General features: G+C 37.4%; 1 protein-coding gene across 1 annotated transcript in view; it reads right to left on the reverse strand.

Annotated features, from left to right (window-relative positions):
• CDRT1 (CMT1A duplicated region transcript 1) overlaps positions 1-9341 on the reverse strand; it is an 85456-nt gene extending 76115 nt beyond the window's left edge. Inside the window, exons 1-2 of the mRNA XM_027840564.1 lie at positions 8837-9341; positions 2071-2235 (exon numbers count right to left, since the gene is read on the reverse strand). Of these exons, the coding sequence (XP_027696365.1) occupies positions 2071-2235; positions 8837-9341 (670 nt within the window). The remainder of the gene's footprint in view (positions 1-2070; positions 2236-8836) is intronic.
• Positions 9342-18361: the final 9020 nt, after the last annotated feature.

Below are 18361 nucleotides of genomic sequence, written 5' to 3' on the forward strand. Positions count from 1 at the left end.
TTTTGCCCTCTGGTTCTAAATTATCAAGGAAAACTGCCCTGATATTTTAGAACCAGAGGGCAAAATAGAAATTGAAAGAATCCACTGATCTCCTCCTGAAAGAGATCCCCAAAGGAAAACTCCTAGGAATGTTGTAGCCAAATTCCAGAATTCTCAGGTCAAGAAGAAGATATTGCAAGCAGCCAGAAAGAAACAATTCAAGTATTATGGAAACACAATCAGGTAACACAAAATTAAGAATTTCTACATTAAGGGTGCGGAGGGCATGGAGTATAATACTCCAGAGGGCAAAGGAGTTAGGACTACAACCTAGAATCACCTACCCAGAAAAACTTAGTATAATCCTTCAGGATAAAAAATGGCCATTCAATGAAATAGGGGACTTTCAAGCATTCCTGTGGAAAAGACCAGAGCTGAATAGAAAATTTGACCTGCAAATACAAGACTCAAGTGAAACATGGAAGAAGTAAACAGGAAAGAGAAATCATAAGAGACTTATTAAGGTTGAACTGTTTACATTACTGCATGTGAAGATGATATTTGTAACTCATGAGTCCTTTGTCAGTATTAGGGTAGTGGGAGGGAAAAAAATTATATGTGTGTATAGATAGATAGATAGAGGGCACAGGGTGAGTTGAAGATGAAGGGGTGATATCTGGAAAATAAAATTAAGGGGTGAGAGAGGATTATACTGGGGGAAGGAGAAAGGGAGAAGGAGAATGAGGTAAAATATCTCACATGAAACAGACAAGAAAAGGCTTTTACAGTGGAGGGGAAATGGGGGAAGGTGAGAGGGAATGAGTGAATCTTATTCTCATAGGATTTGGCTTAAGGGGGGAATAACATACACAGTGGGGTATGGAAATCTATCTTACCCTACAGGAAAATAAGGGGGAAGGGGACAGGAGAGCAGGGGGTCGATAGAAGGGAGGGCATATTGGGGGAGGGGATAATCAAAAGCAAACACTTCTGAGGAGGGACAGGGTCAAAAGAGAGAATAGAATAAATGGGGAGTAGGATAGGATGAAGGGAAATATACTTAGTTTTTCACAACACAACTACTATGGAAGTGTTTTGCATGACTACACATCTGTAGCCTGTACCAAGATGCTTGCCTTTTCAATGACAGTGGGTGGGGAGGGAGGAAGGGAGAAAATTTGTAACTCAAAGTTTTAAAAACACATGTTAAAAATTTAAAAATTTTTTTAAAAGTACATAGGAACATGATAAGAGAGAGGCAACTAGCCTGATATCTTCCTGAAAAAAAAAATGTGGCCACCTCCCCAAGACCATCAGGTATTAATTTCCTTAGCTATGCTCATTCATTCTTTTTATTCATATTCATACCAAGCTACAATCATGAGATTATTTCTTGTTCCAATTGGCTAATTTGTTTATTGATAACTACAACTTCTGCATGGTAAGGAATTATTAGTGTGGAAATTTTCTCTGTTGCTGAAAAGACAAGCAATTCATCAATAATTTATAATTTTATAGAGTTGCCTGGAAAACAGAGGTTAAGTGACTTGTGCATGATCATAGAGCAGTATGTTGCTGAAGCTGGACTTTTAAGCCAGGTCTCCCTGTCATGCTGCTTCTCATCCATCATGCCTAATAAGGTTTAATCATAAGCAGTAACTCTGCAAGTAAAATTCTCAAGCTCTGATGTCTAGATATTCACTTAAAGAGAAACATCTACACTTGGATTTCTTTCTAGGGAGGTTCCTAGCTCCTGAGAATCAAATGGGATTAATTATCATAGAAAACTGCCCTAATTTTCAATCCATTTCTCCTCTAGATAAAAAAAAGAACCAATGTCTCACATAAAGAAATAGAAAGAATGGCCTGTGAGAGTGGTGACAGTGATGAAAATGGGCCCCTCTAGATTATTGTTTCCTTCAGTATTTCTATTATGATGTATGTTTCCTTAGTTTCTCTGTCCAAAACCTCCACTCATCTCCCACCCTGAGAAGTCTACTCCCTGGGAAGTTCATGCCATCTGAACTCTCCTGAGCTCCAGTGACTTTCCCAAGTCCTGTGTGTTCATTTTCTCTGAAATATTCATCTCACCACTGGAGTTAAAGTCTTCTGACTGGCCCTGGCCATCAACGACTTGACTTTTTGAGGTTCTGGAAAAAGAAAAGGTGTGGTGCCTAGAAAAGGAGGTCTTGCAGTTGTGATGAGATTCCTTGAGGCTGTCTGGTAACGAAACATCTGAGTCCTCTTCTAAGTCCACTGGAGAAAAAAAAGAGAACAAAAGCTAGGTTATTGTCACCTTATAACAGTGAATAGTTTCCTTGAATTCTGCTACTTGCCTGGGCCTCTGCAGCTTTTCTGGTATCAGAAATGTTTTGAAAAGACAACTGTCCCACTTTTCTATTTCTATCCCCCACGTAGAATATTATCTGGCACACAATATATGCTTTCCCCAATTTTCTCTCTTCTATTCGATTGTCTACTTCACTGCTGCTTACAAACAAATTTGAATTTCTGCCATCCTTAAAAAAAATCTCATAATTTCAAGTTGTTCTCTGTCTCACAGCCAAGCTCCTAGAATGCTATTTATACTTACTGCCTCCTTTTTATCACCTAGTTCCTTCACAGTCCCCCACAATTTATCTCTGACCTCATTACTCAACTAAACTTGTTCTTTCCAAGGTTGCCAATAATTTAACTGCCATATCCAATGGCCCTTTCTTAGTCCTTATTCTTCTTGACTCCTCTACAGCATTTGATTCTGTTGATAATCATCTCATCTTTAGACATTCTCTCCTTCTTGGATTTCTTGGCACTCCTAGACATTGTTCTCTCCTGGTTTCCTTCCTACCTGTCTAGTCATTCCTTCTCAGTTTCATCTGTTGGATCATCATCCGTATACATGTAGGTCTATTCTCCTTCTATATTCCCAATGATTTCACCAGTTCCCATGTGTTAAGCTATTGTTTCTATGAAGATGACTCCTAAATCTTTATGTACAACCTGTATCTCTCCTAAATTCTAGTTCTCCCTCACCAACTGTGTAGTGGATAACCTCCAACTGAATGTTGCCATAGATATCCCAAACAAACATGTCCAAAACAGAACTCATTCCCCCCCAAATCTTACTCTAACCCTAACATCCATATTTTTGTTAAAGGCACAACTGTCCTTCCAGTCACCAAGATTCTCAGCCTTAGTGCCTTCTCTCTTCTACCCTTTTCCTAATATAGCAAATTAGTTGATGTTTTGTTAGTTCTGTTTCTCCACGCTTCAAATTCGCTCTCTCCTCACCCCTACCTTGTAGAATCCCTTTCTTCAAAACTCAGCTCAAATATCATGTCCTACAGGAAGTCTATCCTGATGTTCAACCAATTGCTAGAAATTACGTTGTACCTATATTGTATATGTTTTGTATTTTCTTTTCTGTATATATGTCACTTACCCGCTATAAAATATGAGCTCCTTAAAGGCAAGGGCTTTCATTTTTTTTCTTGCCAATTCTAATAAGGTACTTAATAAATCCTTACTGAATGAATAAATAACATAAATGAACTTGATGATTCTTGGTATGTCAATATAAAATCACATCACTTTTATCTCCATGAAAATGGTGTGTGAGCAGGACAGGGAGTAGGGCATGTTGATTGACAGGGCTAGCTAAGGAGTACAGCCTGGGGGTTAGTAACTTTATAATATTTCAAAGCTGATTGTTCAGACTGGCCCAAACCTGTGTTGCCTCAAAAATGAGCTTCTTCAAAACCTGGAAATATTTATATGAACTGATGCTGAGTGAAATGAACAGAACCAGGAGAACAGCGTACACAGTAACAGCCACGTTGTGCAATGACTGACCTTGATAGATTTAGCTCTTCTCAGAAATCCACGGTTCTGAGACAACTCCAAAAGACTTACAATGGAAAATGCTATCCACATCCAGAGAAAGAACTATGGAGTCTGCATGCAGATGAAAGCATACTATTTACTCTCCTCTTCTTTTATTGTTTTGTTTTATTTTTTCTTTCTTGTGGTTCCTCCCATTAGTCCTAATTCATCTGTACATCATGACTAATGTGAACATATGCTTAATATAAATGTATAAGTAGAGCCTATACTAGATTGCACACTGTCTTGGGGGGGGAAGAAAATTTAAAACTCAAAATCTTATGGAAGTGAATGTTTAAAACTAAAAACAAATTATTTTTTAAAAATGTGTCTTCCTAGTACTAATTAAGATAGTGTGAGACTTGCCCTTATGACTCTACATATTCTTAACCAACCACAAGTTTAAAAACAACGTTCTCTTGGTTCTGCTCACGTCACTCAGCATCAGACCATACAAGTCTTTCCAGGTTTTTCTGAAGTCCTCCTGCTCATCATTTCTTATAGCACAATAGTATTCCATTACATTCATATACCACAACTTGCTCAGCCATTCTCCAATTGATGGGCATCCTCTCAATTTCCAATTCTTGGCCACCACAAAAAAGAGCTGCTATGAATATTTTTGTACATGTGGGTCCTTTTCCCATTTGTATGATCTCTCTGGGATACAGCCCTAGAAGTGCTATTGCTTGGTCCAAATTTAATTTTAAAAAATAAATAAAGAAGGGTCTAGAAACTCTGATTAACATGACTACTCAAGATTCCAGAGTACTCAAGATGATACATGCAACCCACTTCCTGACTGAGGTGAAAGAATCAGAGTGTAGATTAAGATAATATATTTTTGGACACGGCCAATGAAGGAATTTATTTTGCTTGACTATATGTTTGTTAAAAAAAAAAAAGTTTTTGTTTGCCATACTTTCTCAGTTGGGGTGGAGTGTGGGGTTGGCAAATTAAAAGTAGAGAAAATGGATATCTATTGATTCAAAAAATGAAACTGGGAGGGAAAAACAGGTGAAGGTTGAATGTGGCTACATTACCTGGGAAAATTTTGCAGCAAGTTTCTCTGATAAATGTCTTATTTCTAAGATACATAAAGAACGAATTAAAATGTATACGAATAAGAGCCATTCCCCAGCTGATAGTGGCCGAAGGCTATGAATAAGCAGTTTTCAAAGGATGAAATCTAAGTTATCAATAGCCAAATAACAAAATGCCCCAAATCAATAATGAATAAAGAAATGTAAATTAAAGCAACTCAGAGGTTCTACCTTATATCCCTCAAATTGGCAAAGTTGACAAAAAAAAAAGTAAGGAATGTTGAAGGGGCTATGGGAAAACAAACACATTAATTCATTGTTGGTATAGCTGTGAATTGGTCTAGCCATTCTGGAAAGCAATTTGGAACACTGACACAGCTATGCCACTAGTGGGCTGAATTGATAATTAATTTATGAAATTATGAAATGGGGGCAGGCACACATAGTTCTTTAGGTACTTGCTGAGGAAGTGGGAAATGGAGCTGCAATCATATTTTAATAAGGCACAGGGAATACAAAGACAAGTGGCAAAAGAGATATGGCAGAGGGTATAGGAATGGGATGGAATGATGAAGGAAGGCAGACAGTGTGGGGAAGAGGATAAAGATGGGGAGAGACCCAGATAATCATTCACATAAACACAGATTAGAGTTGGGAGCACTAGGTAGCATGGACCCTCCGGAGATGGGGGTAAGGGGTTGTTTGAGGTCTCATTTTTTATCAGTTTGGATTATCTGTGCCACCTTAGATTAATTCATTAACATATCCAAATTATCTCAAAGTTGTTGGTAAAACTTTAAAGTTAACATGTTCACATTATCTCAAAATCATCAGCCCCTTTGGTGTCTCACTGGTCTAGAACTTGTCTGAGATTTACATATTATAGGATCAAAAACCTTGACAACCATGCCTAGATGGCTTCCATTGATTCAGCACATGCTAATAGGATATGAATTTTGGTTAGTATATGATACAATTTGTAAATGGTGCTCTTTGATCTTTGATATGGTTTGTACACAACTTCCAAGTTCCCCTTAGTAATCTTATTTCCTGCTTTTGCCCCTTTATACTCACTATACTGACCAGAAGGGAGGGGAGAGGTCAGGGGGACCAGAACAATATACAATTTTAACACATTGGCCTATATCCCAAAGAGATCAAAAAATAAGAAAAAGGATCTTTATGTACAAAATATTTACAGGGCCACTTTTTATAGCCACTAAGAACCAGAAATTAAAGAGATGTCCATCAATTGAAGAATGTCTGAACAAATTATGTTACATAACTGTTATGAAACGTTATTATACCAGAAGAAATAACAAATGGAATGGTTTCAGAAAAACTTGGAAAGATATTTATGAACTTGTATAAAGCAAAGTGAGCAGAACCAGGAGAACAATTTACATAACAACACTATAAAAAAAAAACCCAACAGTTTTGAAAGACTGAGTAACTCTGATTGCTGCAATTACCAACCATGAAGACCAATCTAGAAGATTGATAATGAAGAATGCTACCCACTTCCTGGCAGAGAGGTGATAGATTCAAAATAAAAAATACATTTTACTCGGCAAATATTAGGATTTCTTTTGCTTCACTATGTTATAAGGGCTTTCTTTTTCTTTTTCTTTTTTTAATGAAGGGCAGTTGGAGAAAGAAAATAAATGCTTGTTAATTGAAAAAAATTTTTTTTAAAACTCACATATATGTAGTACCTTAAGGAATTCAAAGCAATTTCCTCTCAACAAACCTAGAGGGTAGGTAGCTCAAGCATTATCACCACCATTTTACAGATAAAGAAACTGAGGCTAGACAGGTGACATCCCCTCAATAAAAGGATTTGTTCTATAAAACTTAGACTCAGTCAAAAGGCCCCACCCAAGGACCTAGATGTGGCTTAGAAGTCACAGGTTCCCCACCTCTGCAAAAGTAACTAGTTTTAGTTTTAATGAGTACAGTAATAGCTATTACTGGTTTAGTAAGAAATAATAATGGCAATACTTCAGCAAAGTAGATATTTAAAGGTAGGTTTTAGCTTTATTAATATGGCATAATTAAAAGAGTGCTGGCATTAGCTTTGTGTGCTTGGGCAAGTCACTTAACCTCTCTGAACCTCAGTTTCCTCAGCCAGTCAAATGGAGATGCTTGCAATACTTACTTTCCAGGGCTATTGTGAAGAAAGTACTATACAAATGTGAGCTTATATTATCATTATCTTATTCAGCATGGTTTTATAGACCTTTGGGCATAGTTCCAAATCACTCTCCAGAATGGTTGGATCAGTTCACAACTCCATGTATTAGTGTTCCAATTTTCCCACATCTTTTCCAACATTTATCATTTTCCTTTTCTGTCATATTAGCCAATCTGATAGGTGTGAGGTGGTACCTCAGAGTTGTTTTAACTTGCATCTCTCTAATCAATAGTGATTTAGAGCATTTTTTCATATGACTATAGATAGCTTTAATTTCTTCATCTGGAAACTTCCTGTTCATATCCTTTGGCCATTTATCAAGTGGGGAATTGTATTCTTATAAATTTGACTTAGTTCTCTATATATTTTAGAAATGAGGCCTTTATCAGAAACACTGGCTATAAAATTTGTTTCCCAGCTTTCTACTTTCCTTCTAATCTTGGTTGCATTGGTTTTGTTTGTGCAAAGCCTTTTAAATTTAATGCAATCAAAACGATCCATTTTGCATTTCATAATGTTCTCTATCTTGTTTGATCATAAATTCTTACATTCTCCATAGATCTGACAGGTAAATTATTTCTAATTTGCTTATGGTATCACCTTTTATGTCTAAATCATGTATCCCTTTTGACCTTATCTTGGTAGGGTGTGAGATTTTGGTCTATGCCTAGTTTCTGCTATACTATTTTCCAGATTTCCCAGCAGTTTTTGTCAACTAGTGAGTTCTCATCTCAGTCGCTGGAGTCTTTGGGTTTATCAAACAGCTCGTTTACTTAACCTATTCCACTGATCCACCACTCTATTTCTTAGTCAGTACCAAATAGTTTTGATGACTGCTGTGTTATAATATAGTTTTTGATCTGGTACACCTACTCTACCTTCCTTTGCATTTTTTTTTCATTAGTTCTCTTGATCTTTTTAATCTTTTGTTCTTCCCATTGAATTGTTATTATTTTTTTCTAGTTTTATAAAATAACTTGTTGGTAGTTTGATTGGTATGGCACTGAATAAGTAAATTAATTTAGCTAGAATTGTCATTTTTATTGCATTAGCTCAGCCTACCTATGAGCAACTGATGTTTTTCCAATTATTTAGATGTGACTTTATTTGTGTGAAAAGTGCTTTGTAATTGTGTTCATATAGTTCCTGGGAGAATATAAGTTTCTTGAAGGCAAAGACTGTTTCATTTTTGTCTTTGTATACCCAGCCCTTGACACAGTAGGCACTTAATAAATGCAGGTTGACTGCCTGATTATCTTTTCTGATCCTCATTACAACCCCTGGGAGGTAGTTAGTACAAGGCCAATAATGCTCAGATTGCTGGAGATCTGGTTACATATCCTGGTTCTGACATTATGTGTATCTGGAAAATTCAAGCCCTCTCTAAGCTTCTGTTTCCTTCTCCATCAAGTACTATGTGAAATTTGCATTGTCTCCCTCATAGTTCTGCTGTGGGAATGAAAGAGAATGGATATGAGATTGTTTTCTAACAGCAGAGTGTTAGGCAAAAGAAAACTATTCCTGTTTCTCCGAGAGAAGGTTGTTAAGAGTGGTAATAGTCCCAGTTTACTACTCCCTGCCTATTCAGACTCAAATACTAGGTAGAAGGGAACAGAGAGAATACTAAGTGCTCCTGGAAAGCTCTCCATGATGCTGGCGCTTTTTCGAAAGCTTGGGGTCCCAAGATATCCTTCTGACCCTATTCCCCACCCATTGTGCGTTTCACTATCTTGTTTACCTCCACCTGTACTCTGCTGCCTCACAATGAGAAATCGGATCACACTGGCAGCACTGAAAAGTAATGAGCTGTCGCACAATTGTAGAAGTAGCGAAGCGTAGTTGACTTTCGTTCGGTAGGAACTATCTCCAAACCATCGCAGAGTGTCCAGCATCGTGTCTTTCGCCTTTTCATCCACTTTCTTTATTAGGGAGCATGTTATTTTTTTATCAGTTTTCCTGTTGATAATGGCCCGGCATCTGAAATAAGTGAACTCCTTCCCCTGACAGGTACTGAGTACTTTCTCGAAATAGTCCAGTAATTCCAAACTTTTCAGCCGCTTCAGAATCCTTACAAGAAATTTCTGCTGGGACCTCTCGCTAATCCTACAAAACCACTCCCTGGTGGAGAAAATTTTCCAAGCCAAATCACAAGTTTCACATTTTTGGCACATCGGGAGGTACTCAGTCTTCTGCTCACATCGCAGATCTGGGGCACAGTCAAGCCTAAGCTCCAGTTTCTGCATAACTTGCGTTGGGTACTTTCATTTTATTCTTTCTGGTTCATCGACACTACATGACAAACTCCGTGGAAGAGAAGCCTTTGATAAATGTCCCAATAGATTTTTTCCATTACAAGCCTATCTCAGAGAAATAGTCTGACTAGGCCAGGTGGAAGCCACATATCTGTACGGGCTCAGAAGTCTCTGTTGTATTGAACTCCTAGGAGACATGGCTTTACCGTAAACCTCCTAGAAATACTAAACTGCTTCTGATGCTGTATTTTCTGTTATAGGCAGGCAAGATTGAATGTATCTTGGCCTTTGACACAAAGCAAATAAGATTCACCTATTCTTAAATGAGGTCAAACACATAAACATTCCCCTGCTTGAAGGTTTTGTATTTAGAAGTCAGTTCGCTGCAAAAAGAGAGCTTGCAATAAATCTTATGTCATTACTGATGATAATTGCGCAAAACTAGCTAAAGAGGAAACACGATACAAAGGATTTGTGTCTTAGGACCTCGGACCTTCTGGCCTTTGCAAACTCAGAATAAATGTTATTTAAAATCATTTAAGTCCTATCAGCCTCAATTTATACTTTATCATATGTTATCTCAACCTCTCAAGAGATATCCTTTGTTCAGGGACCAACTCCCTCCCTTTTATCATGAAAAGGAAGAGATTCTACTAAATGACCTTTAAAGTCCCTTTTGAGATTAACTAGATAAACTAGAACTGGCCTGAAAAATTGAGTCCTCCCATTGGGGAATTCTGCTTCACCTCAGAGATGGCCCCTTATCCTTACCATGTCAAAATTCTCTTCATGCAGAAGTGATCCCATTCCAGACTGTTAACCCAAGCAGATCACCCCTTCTAGTGTCCCAAATATCTCACTAATCTTCAATCTCTTCTTGTCCACTTCTCTGCTGCTTACAAACACAATTAAGTCTCCCGCAATCCTCAATAAAAACCTCATTTGATCCATCATTCCCGTTAGCTATAGTCCCCTCTCTCTCCTACCTTTTGTAGCTAAATTCCTGAAGAAGGTTATCTACAATAGGTGCCTCTATTTCTCTCCCTTTCTTCTTAACTCTCTATAGTCTACTTTTGGCCACATCACTTAACTAAAATTGACCTCTCTAAAGTTATTAATGATGACTTAATTACCAAATTTAATGGTCTTTTCTCAATCCTCATCCTTCTTGACCTCTCTGCAGTCTTTGACATTGTCAATCACCCTCTTCTTGATATTCTCCTCTCTCTAGGTTTTTAGGACACTGTTCTGAAACTTCATTCTCCTACCTATCTGACTGTTCCTTCTCAGCCTCCTTTGCTGGCCCTTTATCCAACATTTGCTAACAGCAAGGTTCCACAAGGCTCTATCTTGGACTCTCTTTACTTCTTCCTCTATATTGTTTCACTTGGTGAACTCATCAACTTCCATAGACTCAATTATCATCACCATCCTTTTAATTTTCAAATCTACTTATCCAGCCTTAACCTCTCTGCTGACCTCCAATCTTGCATGTCTAACTACCTATTAAAATATGGAACTGGATATCCCATAGACTTCTTCAACTCAGCATGTTCAAAACTAAATTAATTATCTTTTCCCCCAAAACCTCCCCCCTACCTAAGTTCTCTATTACTGTGAATGATGGCTTCTGGGCCCAAACCAAGACTTTTGCCCCTCACCCCAAAGAGATTTGTCTATGAGCCCTAGAAAACCTTTGGATTGTCCTTGAATTCTCTTACTTGATCAAGGAAGTCTCTAACATTTGCCTGAGGCTATAATGCTATCACCTGGCCTTTCACACCCAATCTCCCAATTCTGTTACCCTTAACCTAGGCCAGCCCTCCATTGTCTATTACCTCGCTGGTGGCCCCAGCCACTACCCACCCTTGATCCTATCTAGACCCCATTCTACCTTCCAGTTACTCCCATCAAGATCTTCCCTAGGTCCTCCTCCAGTCATCCCAAACCATCTGGCCACTCCTAGATCCCTCCCACCGTCTTTCTGTATATAAAGCCCATCTTATCTCCATTAAGGCGCTCAGATTCTTTAAGAGTTTAGCCAAGGACTCTAATTCTTTTTTTTTTTTAATTTATTTTGATTTATCAACAATCACTTCCATAAGCTTTTGAATTTAAAGTTTTTCTCCCCCTCCTTCCCCAAGACGGCGTGCAATCTGATATATGCTACACATATACAGTCCTATTAAACATATTTTCACATTAGTCATGTTGTAAGAATTAGAACCAATAGGAGGAACCACCAGAAAGAGGAAACAAAACACAACAGAAGAAAAAAATAGCAAATAGTATGCTTCGATCTACATTCAAACTCCATACTTCTTTCTTTGGATGTGGATAGCATTTTCCATCATAAGACCTTTGGAGATGTCTTAGATCCTTGCATTCCTGAGAAGGGTTAAATCTATCAACATTAGTCATTGCTCAATGTGGCTATTACTGTGTACAACCTTCTGGTTCTGCTCACTTCACTCAGCATCAGTCCATACAAGTCTTTCCAGGTTTTTCTGAAGTCTGCCTGTTCATTATTTCTTATAGCACAATAGTATTCCATTACATTCATATACCACAACTCGTTCAGCCATTCCCCAATTGATGAGCATCCCCTTAATTTCCAATTCTTTGCAACAACAAAAAGGGCTGCTGTAAGTATTTTTGTACATGTGGGTCCTTTATGCATTTCTATGATCTCTATGGGATACAGCCCTAGAAGTGGTAGGCATTTAGAAGTGGTAATGCTGGGTCAAAGGTATGCACAATTTGATAGCCCTTTGGGCATAGTTCCAAATTGCTCTCCAAAATGGTTGGATCATTTCACAACTCCACCAGCAATGCATTAGTGTTCCAATTTTCCCACATCTTCTCCAACATGTATCATGTTCCTGTTTTGTCATGTTGGCCAATCTGATAGGTGTGATGTGGTACCTCAGAGTTGTTTTGATTTGCATTTCTCTAATCAATAGTGATTTAGAACATTTTTTTCATATGACTATAGATGGCTTTAATTTCTTCATCTGAGAGCTGCCTGTTCATATCCTTTAACCATTTATCAATTGGGTTGTATTGTATTCTTGTTCTCTATATATTTTAGAGATGAGGCCCTTATCAGAGAGACTGCTTGTAAAAATACTTTCCCAGTTTTCTACTTCCCTCCTAATCTTGGTTGCATTGCCTTTCTTTGTGCAAAAACTTTTCAGTTTAATGTAAACAAAGTTATCCATTTTGTATTTCATAATGTTCTCTATCTCCTATTTGGTCATGAATTCTTCTGATCTCCATAAATCTGACAGGTAAACTATTCCTTGCTCTCCCAGTTTGCTTATAGTATCAGCCTTTATATCTAAATCATGAACCCATCTTGACTTTATTTCAGTATGTGGAGTGAGATTTTGGTCCATGCCTAGTTTCTGCCATACTCTTTTCCTGTTTTCCCAGCAGTTTTTGTCCCAATAGTGAGTTCTTATCCCAAAAGCTGGGGTCTTTGGGTTTATCAAATAGTAGATTACTGTAGTCATTGACTACTGTGTCTTGTATATCTAACCTATTCCACTGATCCACCACTCTATTTCTTAGCCAGTACCAAGTAGTTTTGATGATTGCTGCTTTATAATACAATTTAAGATCTGGAACAGCTAGGCCACCTTTTCCTGCATTTCTTTTAATTAGTTCCCTTGATATTTTGGAACTTTTGTTATTCCAAATGAGTCTTTTTTTAAAATTTTTTTTTCTAGCTCTATAAAATAATTTTTGGTAGTTTCATTGGTATGGCACTGAATAAGTAAATTAGCTTTGGTAGAATTGTCATTTTTATTATATTAGCTCAGCCTACCCATGAGCAACTGATGTTTTTCCAGTTATTTAGATCTGACTTTATTTATATGAAACAAGGGCTCTGCTTCTTAAAATCTGGCGTGCTTGCATTAAGTGATACAAATGCTTACATTCCTTAAGAGTCTGGCCAATATGGCAGATCTTTAATAAACCTTATCTTTGGCTGAAAGAAGGCTTGGGTCGAATTCATTTGGGCGGGACCTGCATATCATTATCTTGGGGTCCCAGGATTCCTAAACCTCTAAACCTCAACATGAAGAGCACCACCATTATTCCAGTCACTCAGGCTCCCAATCTAGGTGTCATCCTCAACTCCTCACACTCTTTTATCCCTCTCTCCCCCATATCCACTCTGTTTCCAAAGCTGTTGATTTTGATTTCGTTACATCTCTCCATATGCCCCTTATGAAAATTAATTATTGATCTTATATTTTACCTTTGATTCCGCTCTGTAATTAATTTCATTCTGTAGCCTTCTATATAAAATTATAATAAACCTCAGCACTTTTCCCTGTCTATGAGTATAGAAGCACATGAGTTCAAATATTCAGCCTCTTTCTCTCTAGTTAGATGCAAAGGTTTAAATTTTCCCACAATCACTGTTAAAGAAAAACTCTGAACTAAGTTTAGAGGTTCAATACAACACTCTAAGGGACTTGGTATCTCAACACCATCTGCAAATCACTCTGTGGCAAGAAAGTTTATTATCCTGAGAAACTACAGGGTATCTGTGGGCCATCTTTGAGAGCAGGCAAACTGACCTTGTCCCATCTTAACCTCATCCTTGGTCTTATCTTAGTCTAATTATCTAAATCTGCTACTCCCAGTCCACTATCAATGACCCAGGGATGCAGTTGGGTCCCATAAATTCATAAAACATTCCTTTGAAACAGAGAAAGACGGTCTTCAGCCCATGTGTGTGTATGCCCTCTTTCCTTAATGTATCCAATCATGATTCCCACCCTCACCCCTGTGATGCCAGCCAATTATATGATTTTTGTTCTGTTCTTTGTATATGCTTATAAAAATAACATGCATCTTCATTTCTGGATCTTTTGGCCTTTTGGAGGCCCTCCATTGACCATTTTATTTACAAGTAGTCTACCCCTTAATAAGATGATATCTTGCTTGGAAAAACATGCCTCAGTTTACTTTTTTGTTAAATTTCACTCACAGCATCCCCTTCTCCTCTCTAACACTGCCACCACTCTGGGGAGTGCCTTCATCACCTTACTCCTGGACTACTGAAATAGCCTGCTGGTTGGTTTACCTGCCATAAGTCTTTCCCCACTCCAATCCATCTTCCACTCAGCTGCCAAAGTAATCTTCCTAAAAAGCACAGGTCTAACCATGTCACTCCCTACTTAATAAACTTTATTGATTCCCTCTCACCCTCAAGACCAAATAAAAAATTCCCTAGTCCTTCAAAGCTCTTTATTACCTTTCTCCCTCCTTTCAAGTCTTCTTACACCCTTATGCCCTCTAAAGTAGCCTGCAATCCAGTAACACCAGCTAACCAGACATTCCATCTCACAACTCCATGCATTTTCACTGGCTGTCCCCCATGCATGAAATTCTCTCCCTCTTCGTCTCTGCCACCTAGCTTCCTTGGCTGCCTTGAAGTCTCAGCTAAAATACTACCTTCTACAAGAAGCCTTTCCCAGTTCCCATGCTTTCTAGTGCTTTACCTCTGTTGATTTTCTCTAGTTGATTCTGTATACTGCTTGTTTGTACAAAATTGTTTACATGTTGCCTCTCTCATTAGACTATGATCTTCTTGAGAGCAGGAACTATCTTTTGCCTTTCTTTGTATCCCCAGTACTTAGCACAGTACTCAATACAAAGTAGTCACTTAATAAATGTTTATTGATTGACTGCTTCCCACCCTGGCCCCGATCTGCCAGCACCCACCTTGCTCTACCCCGACGCAGTAGATTACCATCAAGGCCTTCTCTTTACTATCTTCTTATGGAGCTGGCACGTTGTGATTCTCTCTCTTAGTTCCTCTGCCTCAAGGTGAATTCAGTGCTTGTCAGACACTGTTTTCTTCCGCCTAACAACTTCTATAGTTGTACTGTGGCAAAATTGCTTAATTTATTTTATTTATACTCACTACCAGAGAGAGTGACCCCTACATATAAGGTTGATGTTGGCTGCTTCTCTCTCACACCCTGACACAGAGACAGAAGGAGAAGTTGGCATATATGAACTCTGTTCTTCAATGATACTTTCAGACCTCCCTCTGCCATCATCACTTAATAACCTCCTTTAAAGTATTTCCCATCCTGTCCAGATCTTTGTTGTGAAGAAATGAATTTTTGATCCTGTATTTTATATTTGATTTTATACTGTAACAATATTCTACCGAACCTGAAGCCTCTTCTCTGAGGTTTGAGTGGAGAAATTTATGTGTGCTAAAGTTCAGCTTCCTCCTCTCTGAAGAGTGATATCAAGGATGCAATTACTGCTAGTTAAAGAAAAACTCAAATCTTCATACGCTTATAAAACATTGTCTCATCATTTCCTGCAAGGTTTGTGGGGTATCCCTGAGAAGCCAGGACAACCTGACCTTGTCCCATCTTTAACAAGTAAGTCTGCCATTATCAGGGACCTCAGGATATAGCAAGGACCCACAAAATTACAAAGGGATTGCTTAGAGTTAAAGAGAGGTAGTCCTCATGACATATAGGGGCTATGCCAGCTTCCTTTGATGTAACCAGTAATGGTCTTCCATCTCTATGATGCTAGCTAGATGATTTCTGCTCTATTCTTTGTCCTATGCTTATAAAAATGTATTGCACACTCAATTTGGAGTCTCTTGGCCAGAGGCAGGGTCTTTAGACCCATCCTAAATTATCAGATTGTATGCTGTTTAAGATGTCTTAAAGGAGAATTGCCTCAGTTTATCTTTTCTGGTAAATTTTAATTGAGACAACTTCTTCCATCTATTGACTTTCAGGTCAGTCTCTTTCCACCTAATAAGTTCAGGACTGACCAGACTTCATAGTCTTCTGAGATCTAACACTTGCCCCCTTCAAACACCCATTCCATTACTATGATATCTGCCTGTAACCTATCTTAAATATGCACAGGAGTGGTCATACTTTAGACTCCACCATTCCTTTATTGAATTTTCCCTGCGCATTGAAATTCACAGTTATAGTTCTCATGGCGTTTCATATACCTTTTACAAATTACGCCATCAAGTTTCATTTATTCATTCATTCACAATTATTGAAGGTTTTAAGTGCCTAACTAATTGAAATTAACAAGAAAATAGTTATTACCTGATGAACATCCTTCAGGGAATCCTGATGAAGTTTACCCTCCAAATTCTAGTTTGAAAGAAACCAATGGAAATCACTTTTCCTAGACTTCATAGGCATTGTACTTGTAGGCAGAGGATGGTTGAGGTAAGTTGGAAACAGGTTTGTAGAAATTGAGGAAAGTTAGGAACTGGAAAGCTAGTGCGTTTGATGTGTATGGGAGCTGGGGTGGGAAAGACTGGGAACCATGTATTGAATTTACTGGGGAAAGAGGAAAGAAAATTGTCTTAGAAGTTCGTAGATGGGAGGAATGTTCTGTTTCTATGTCATGCTTTCTTTTAATGTTATTGCTTTTTGTTTCTCTTCTGCCAAATTCTCCCTCACTCCCATGTATTTGCATTCCCAATCTGTTATCCTATTGTGTTTTTTTGGTGAGACCTGGCACAGTAGATTCAAGCTTTTCTGTTCCTGTCTATTATTTCTGCTGTGTCCTTGGTTAGTTCTACTTTCACAATTCTTATTTCTCTTTTACATCATTCAGGGACTGTTCTGTGGTTCCATGTTCTTTTGGGCATCTACAGGATTCTCTGCATCATGAGCTGATGGTTCACTTTCCTTGGTCTTACAATACTTCTCTGCCACTGTTCCACTGACTTTTAAACTGCTGAAATTGCTTTATCTCTGGTGAAGAGCTATGGATTTCAATGTATTTCTATTTGTGAGAAATTTGAGATGCTTTGAGAAATCAGAGAAAGTATCTAATTTTCCATCTTGTTGGTAATGTTACCTAGAAGTGGTCTCTATATCTTTTAAGGAAAAACTAACCTAAATTACATGGGACAGGATTTAGGACATTATTCCTACCACAGAATCACCTAATGTGAGCTGACATCCACATTTTTCCAGGATACTTTCTGTTACAGGAAAAGAATAGCTATTTTGGCAACTTTGCCATGAAATCAAATTGTTTTTAGAAATGAGAGTCATGGAAATTATGAAAAACTGGTTTTAGGATTTTGTTTTCATTGTAGATATTACAGGGCATTTAAATAAATTGGATTTAAGACTTCCAGGTTTGCATCTGGTTATAATGTTTATATACTACTGCATGAAAGCATTTAAAATAAAACTTGGTCTTTGGGAAAGACAACTAAAAAACTAAACTAAAATATTGCAAAATTGTGATTTAACTCATTTTCCTATATGAAAAATTATGAAGTCATTTGATTTTTGTAATTTCTGCAAGTATGTCTCAAATATTCAAGAATTTCTATTTTGATTTGAAAGGTGATTTAAAGGATTAAAATGTGTGAAAACGATTTATTGCTATTCAGTGCTCCATTTTCTTTTGATACTGAGACAGCAAAAAGTAACATTCAAATGGAACTTGCTGAAATTCAATGTAACACAGTGAGAAAAGAAATGTATAACAAAGTTAATGTTCCAGAATTTTATTCTTATTTATCAAGACATTTTGTTGAAATATATGTGAAAAAACTTAGAAATATTTGGTAGTATATACCTATGTGAACAGTTATTTTCACATGAATACTATTAAAAACCACACAGGGTAAGATTTAATAAAGGAACATTTATCACCTATACTGAAAACTGCATTATCATGAAAGCTAATACCCAATATTAATAAAAATAGTTTCTGGCAAAAGATGCCAAGTTTTTAGCAAACAAAATTAAATTAACTTTGAATCTCCTGGCAGTTAAATGTTTTGTAATGATTTTGAATCTAATCAATTTGTATATGTATATGATGTAATTATAGGTAACTATATAATGTAATTTTTGTAATATATGTATGTAACATAAATATTTAAAAATTCTCACAAATATTGAAATCAAGTTATTAAATTCTTAATAACAATGTTTCTTTTTATATATTAGTTGTATCTATTTCCC

Source organism: Vombatus ursinus, unplaced genomic scaffold (assembly GCF_900497805.2).
Source record: "Vombatus ursinus unplaced genomic scaffold, bare-nosed wombat genome assembly UNPS02004704.1, whole genome shotgun sequence".
NCBI classification, from domain to species: domain Eukaryota; kingdom Metazoa; phylum Chordata; class Mammalia; order Diprotodontia; family Vombatidae; genus Vombatus; species Vombatus ursinus.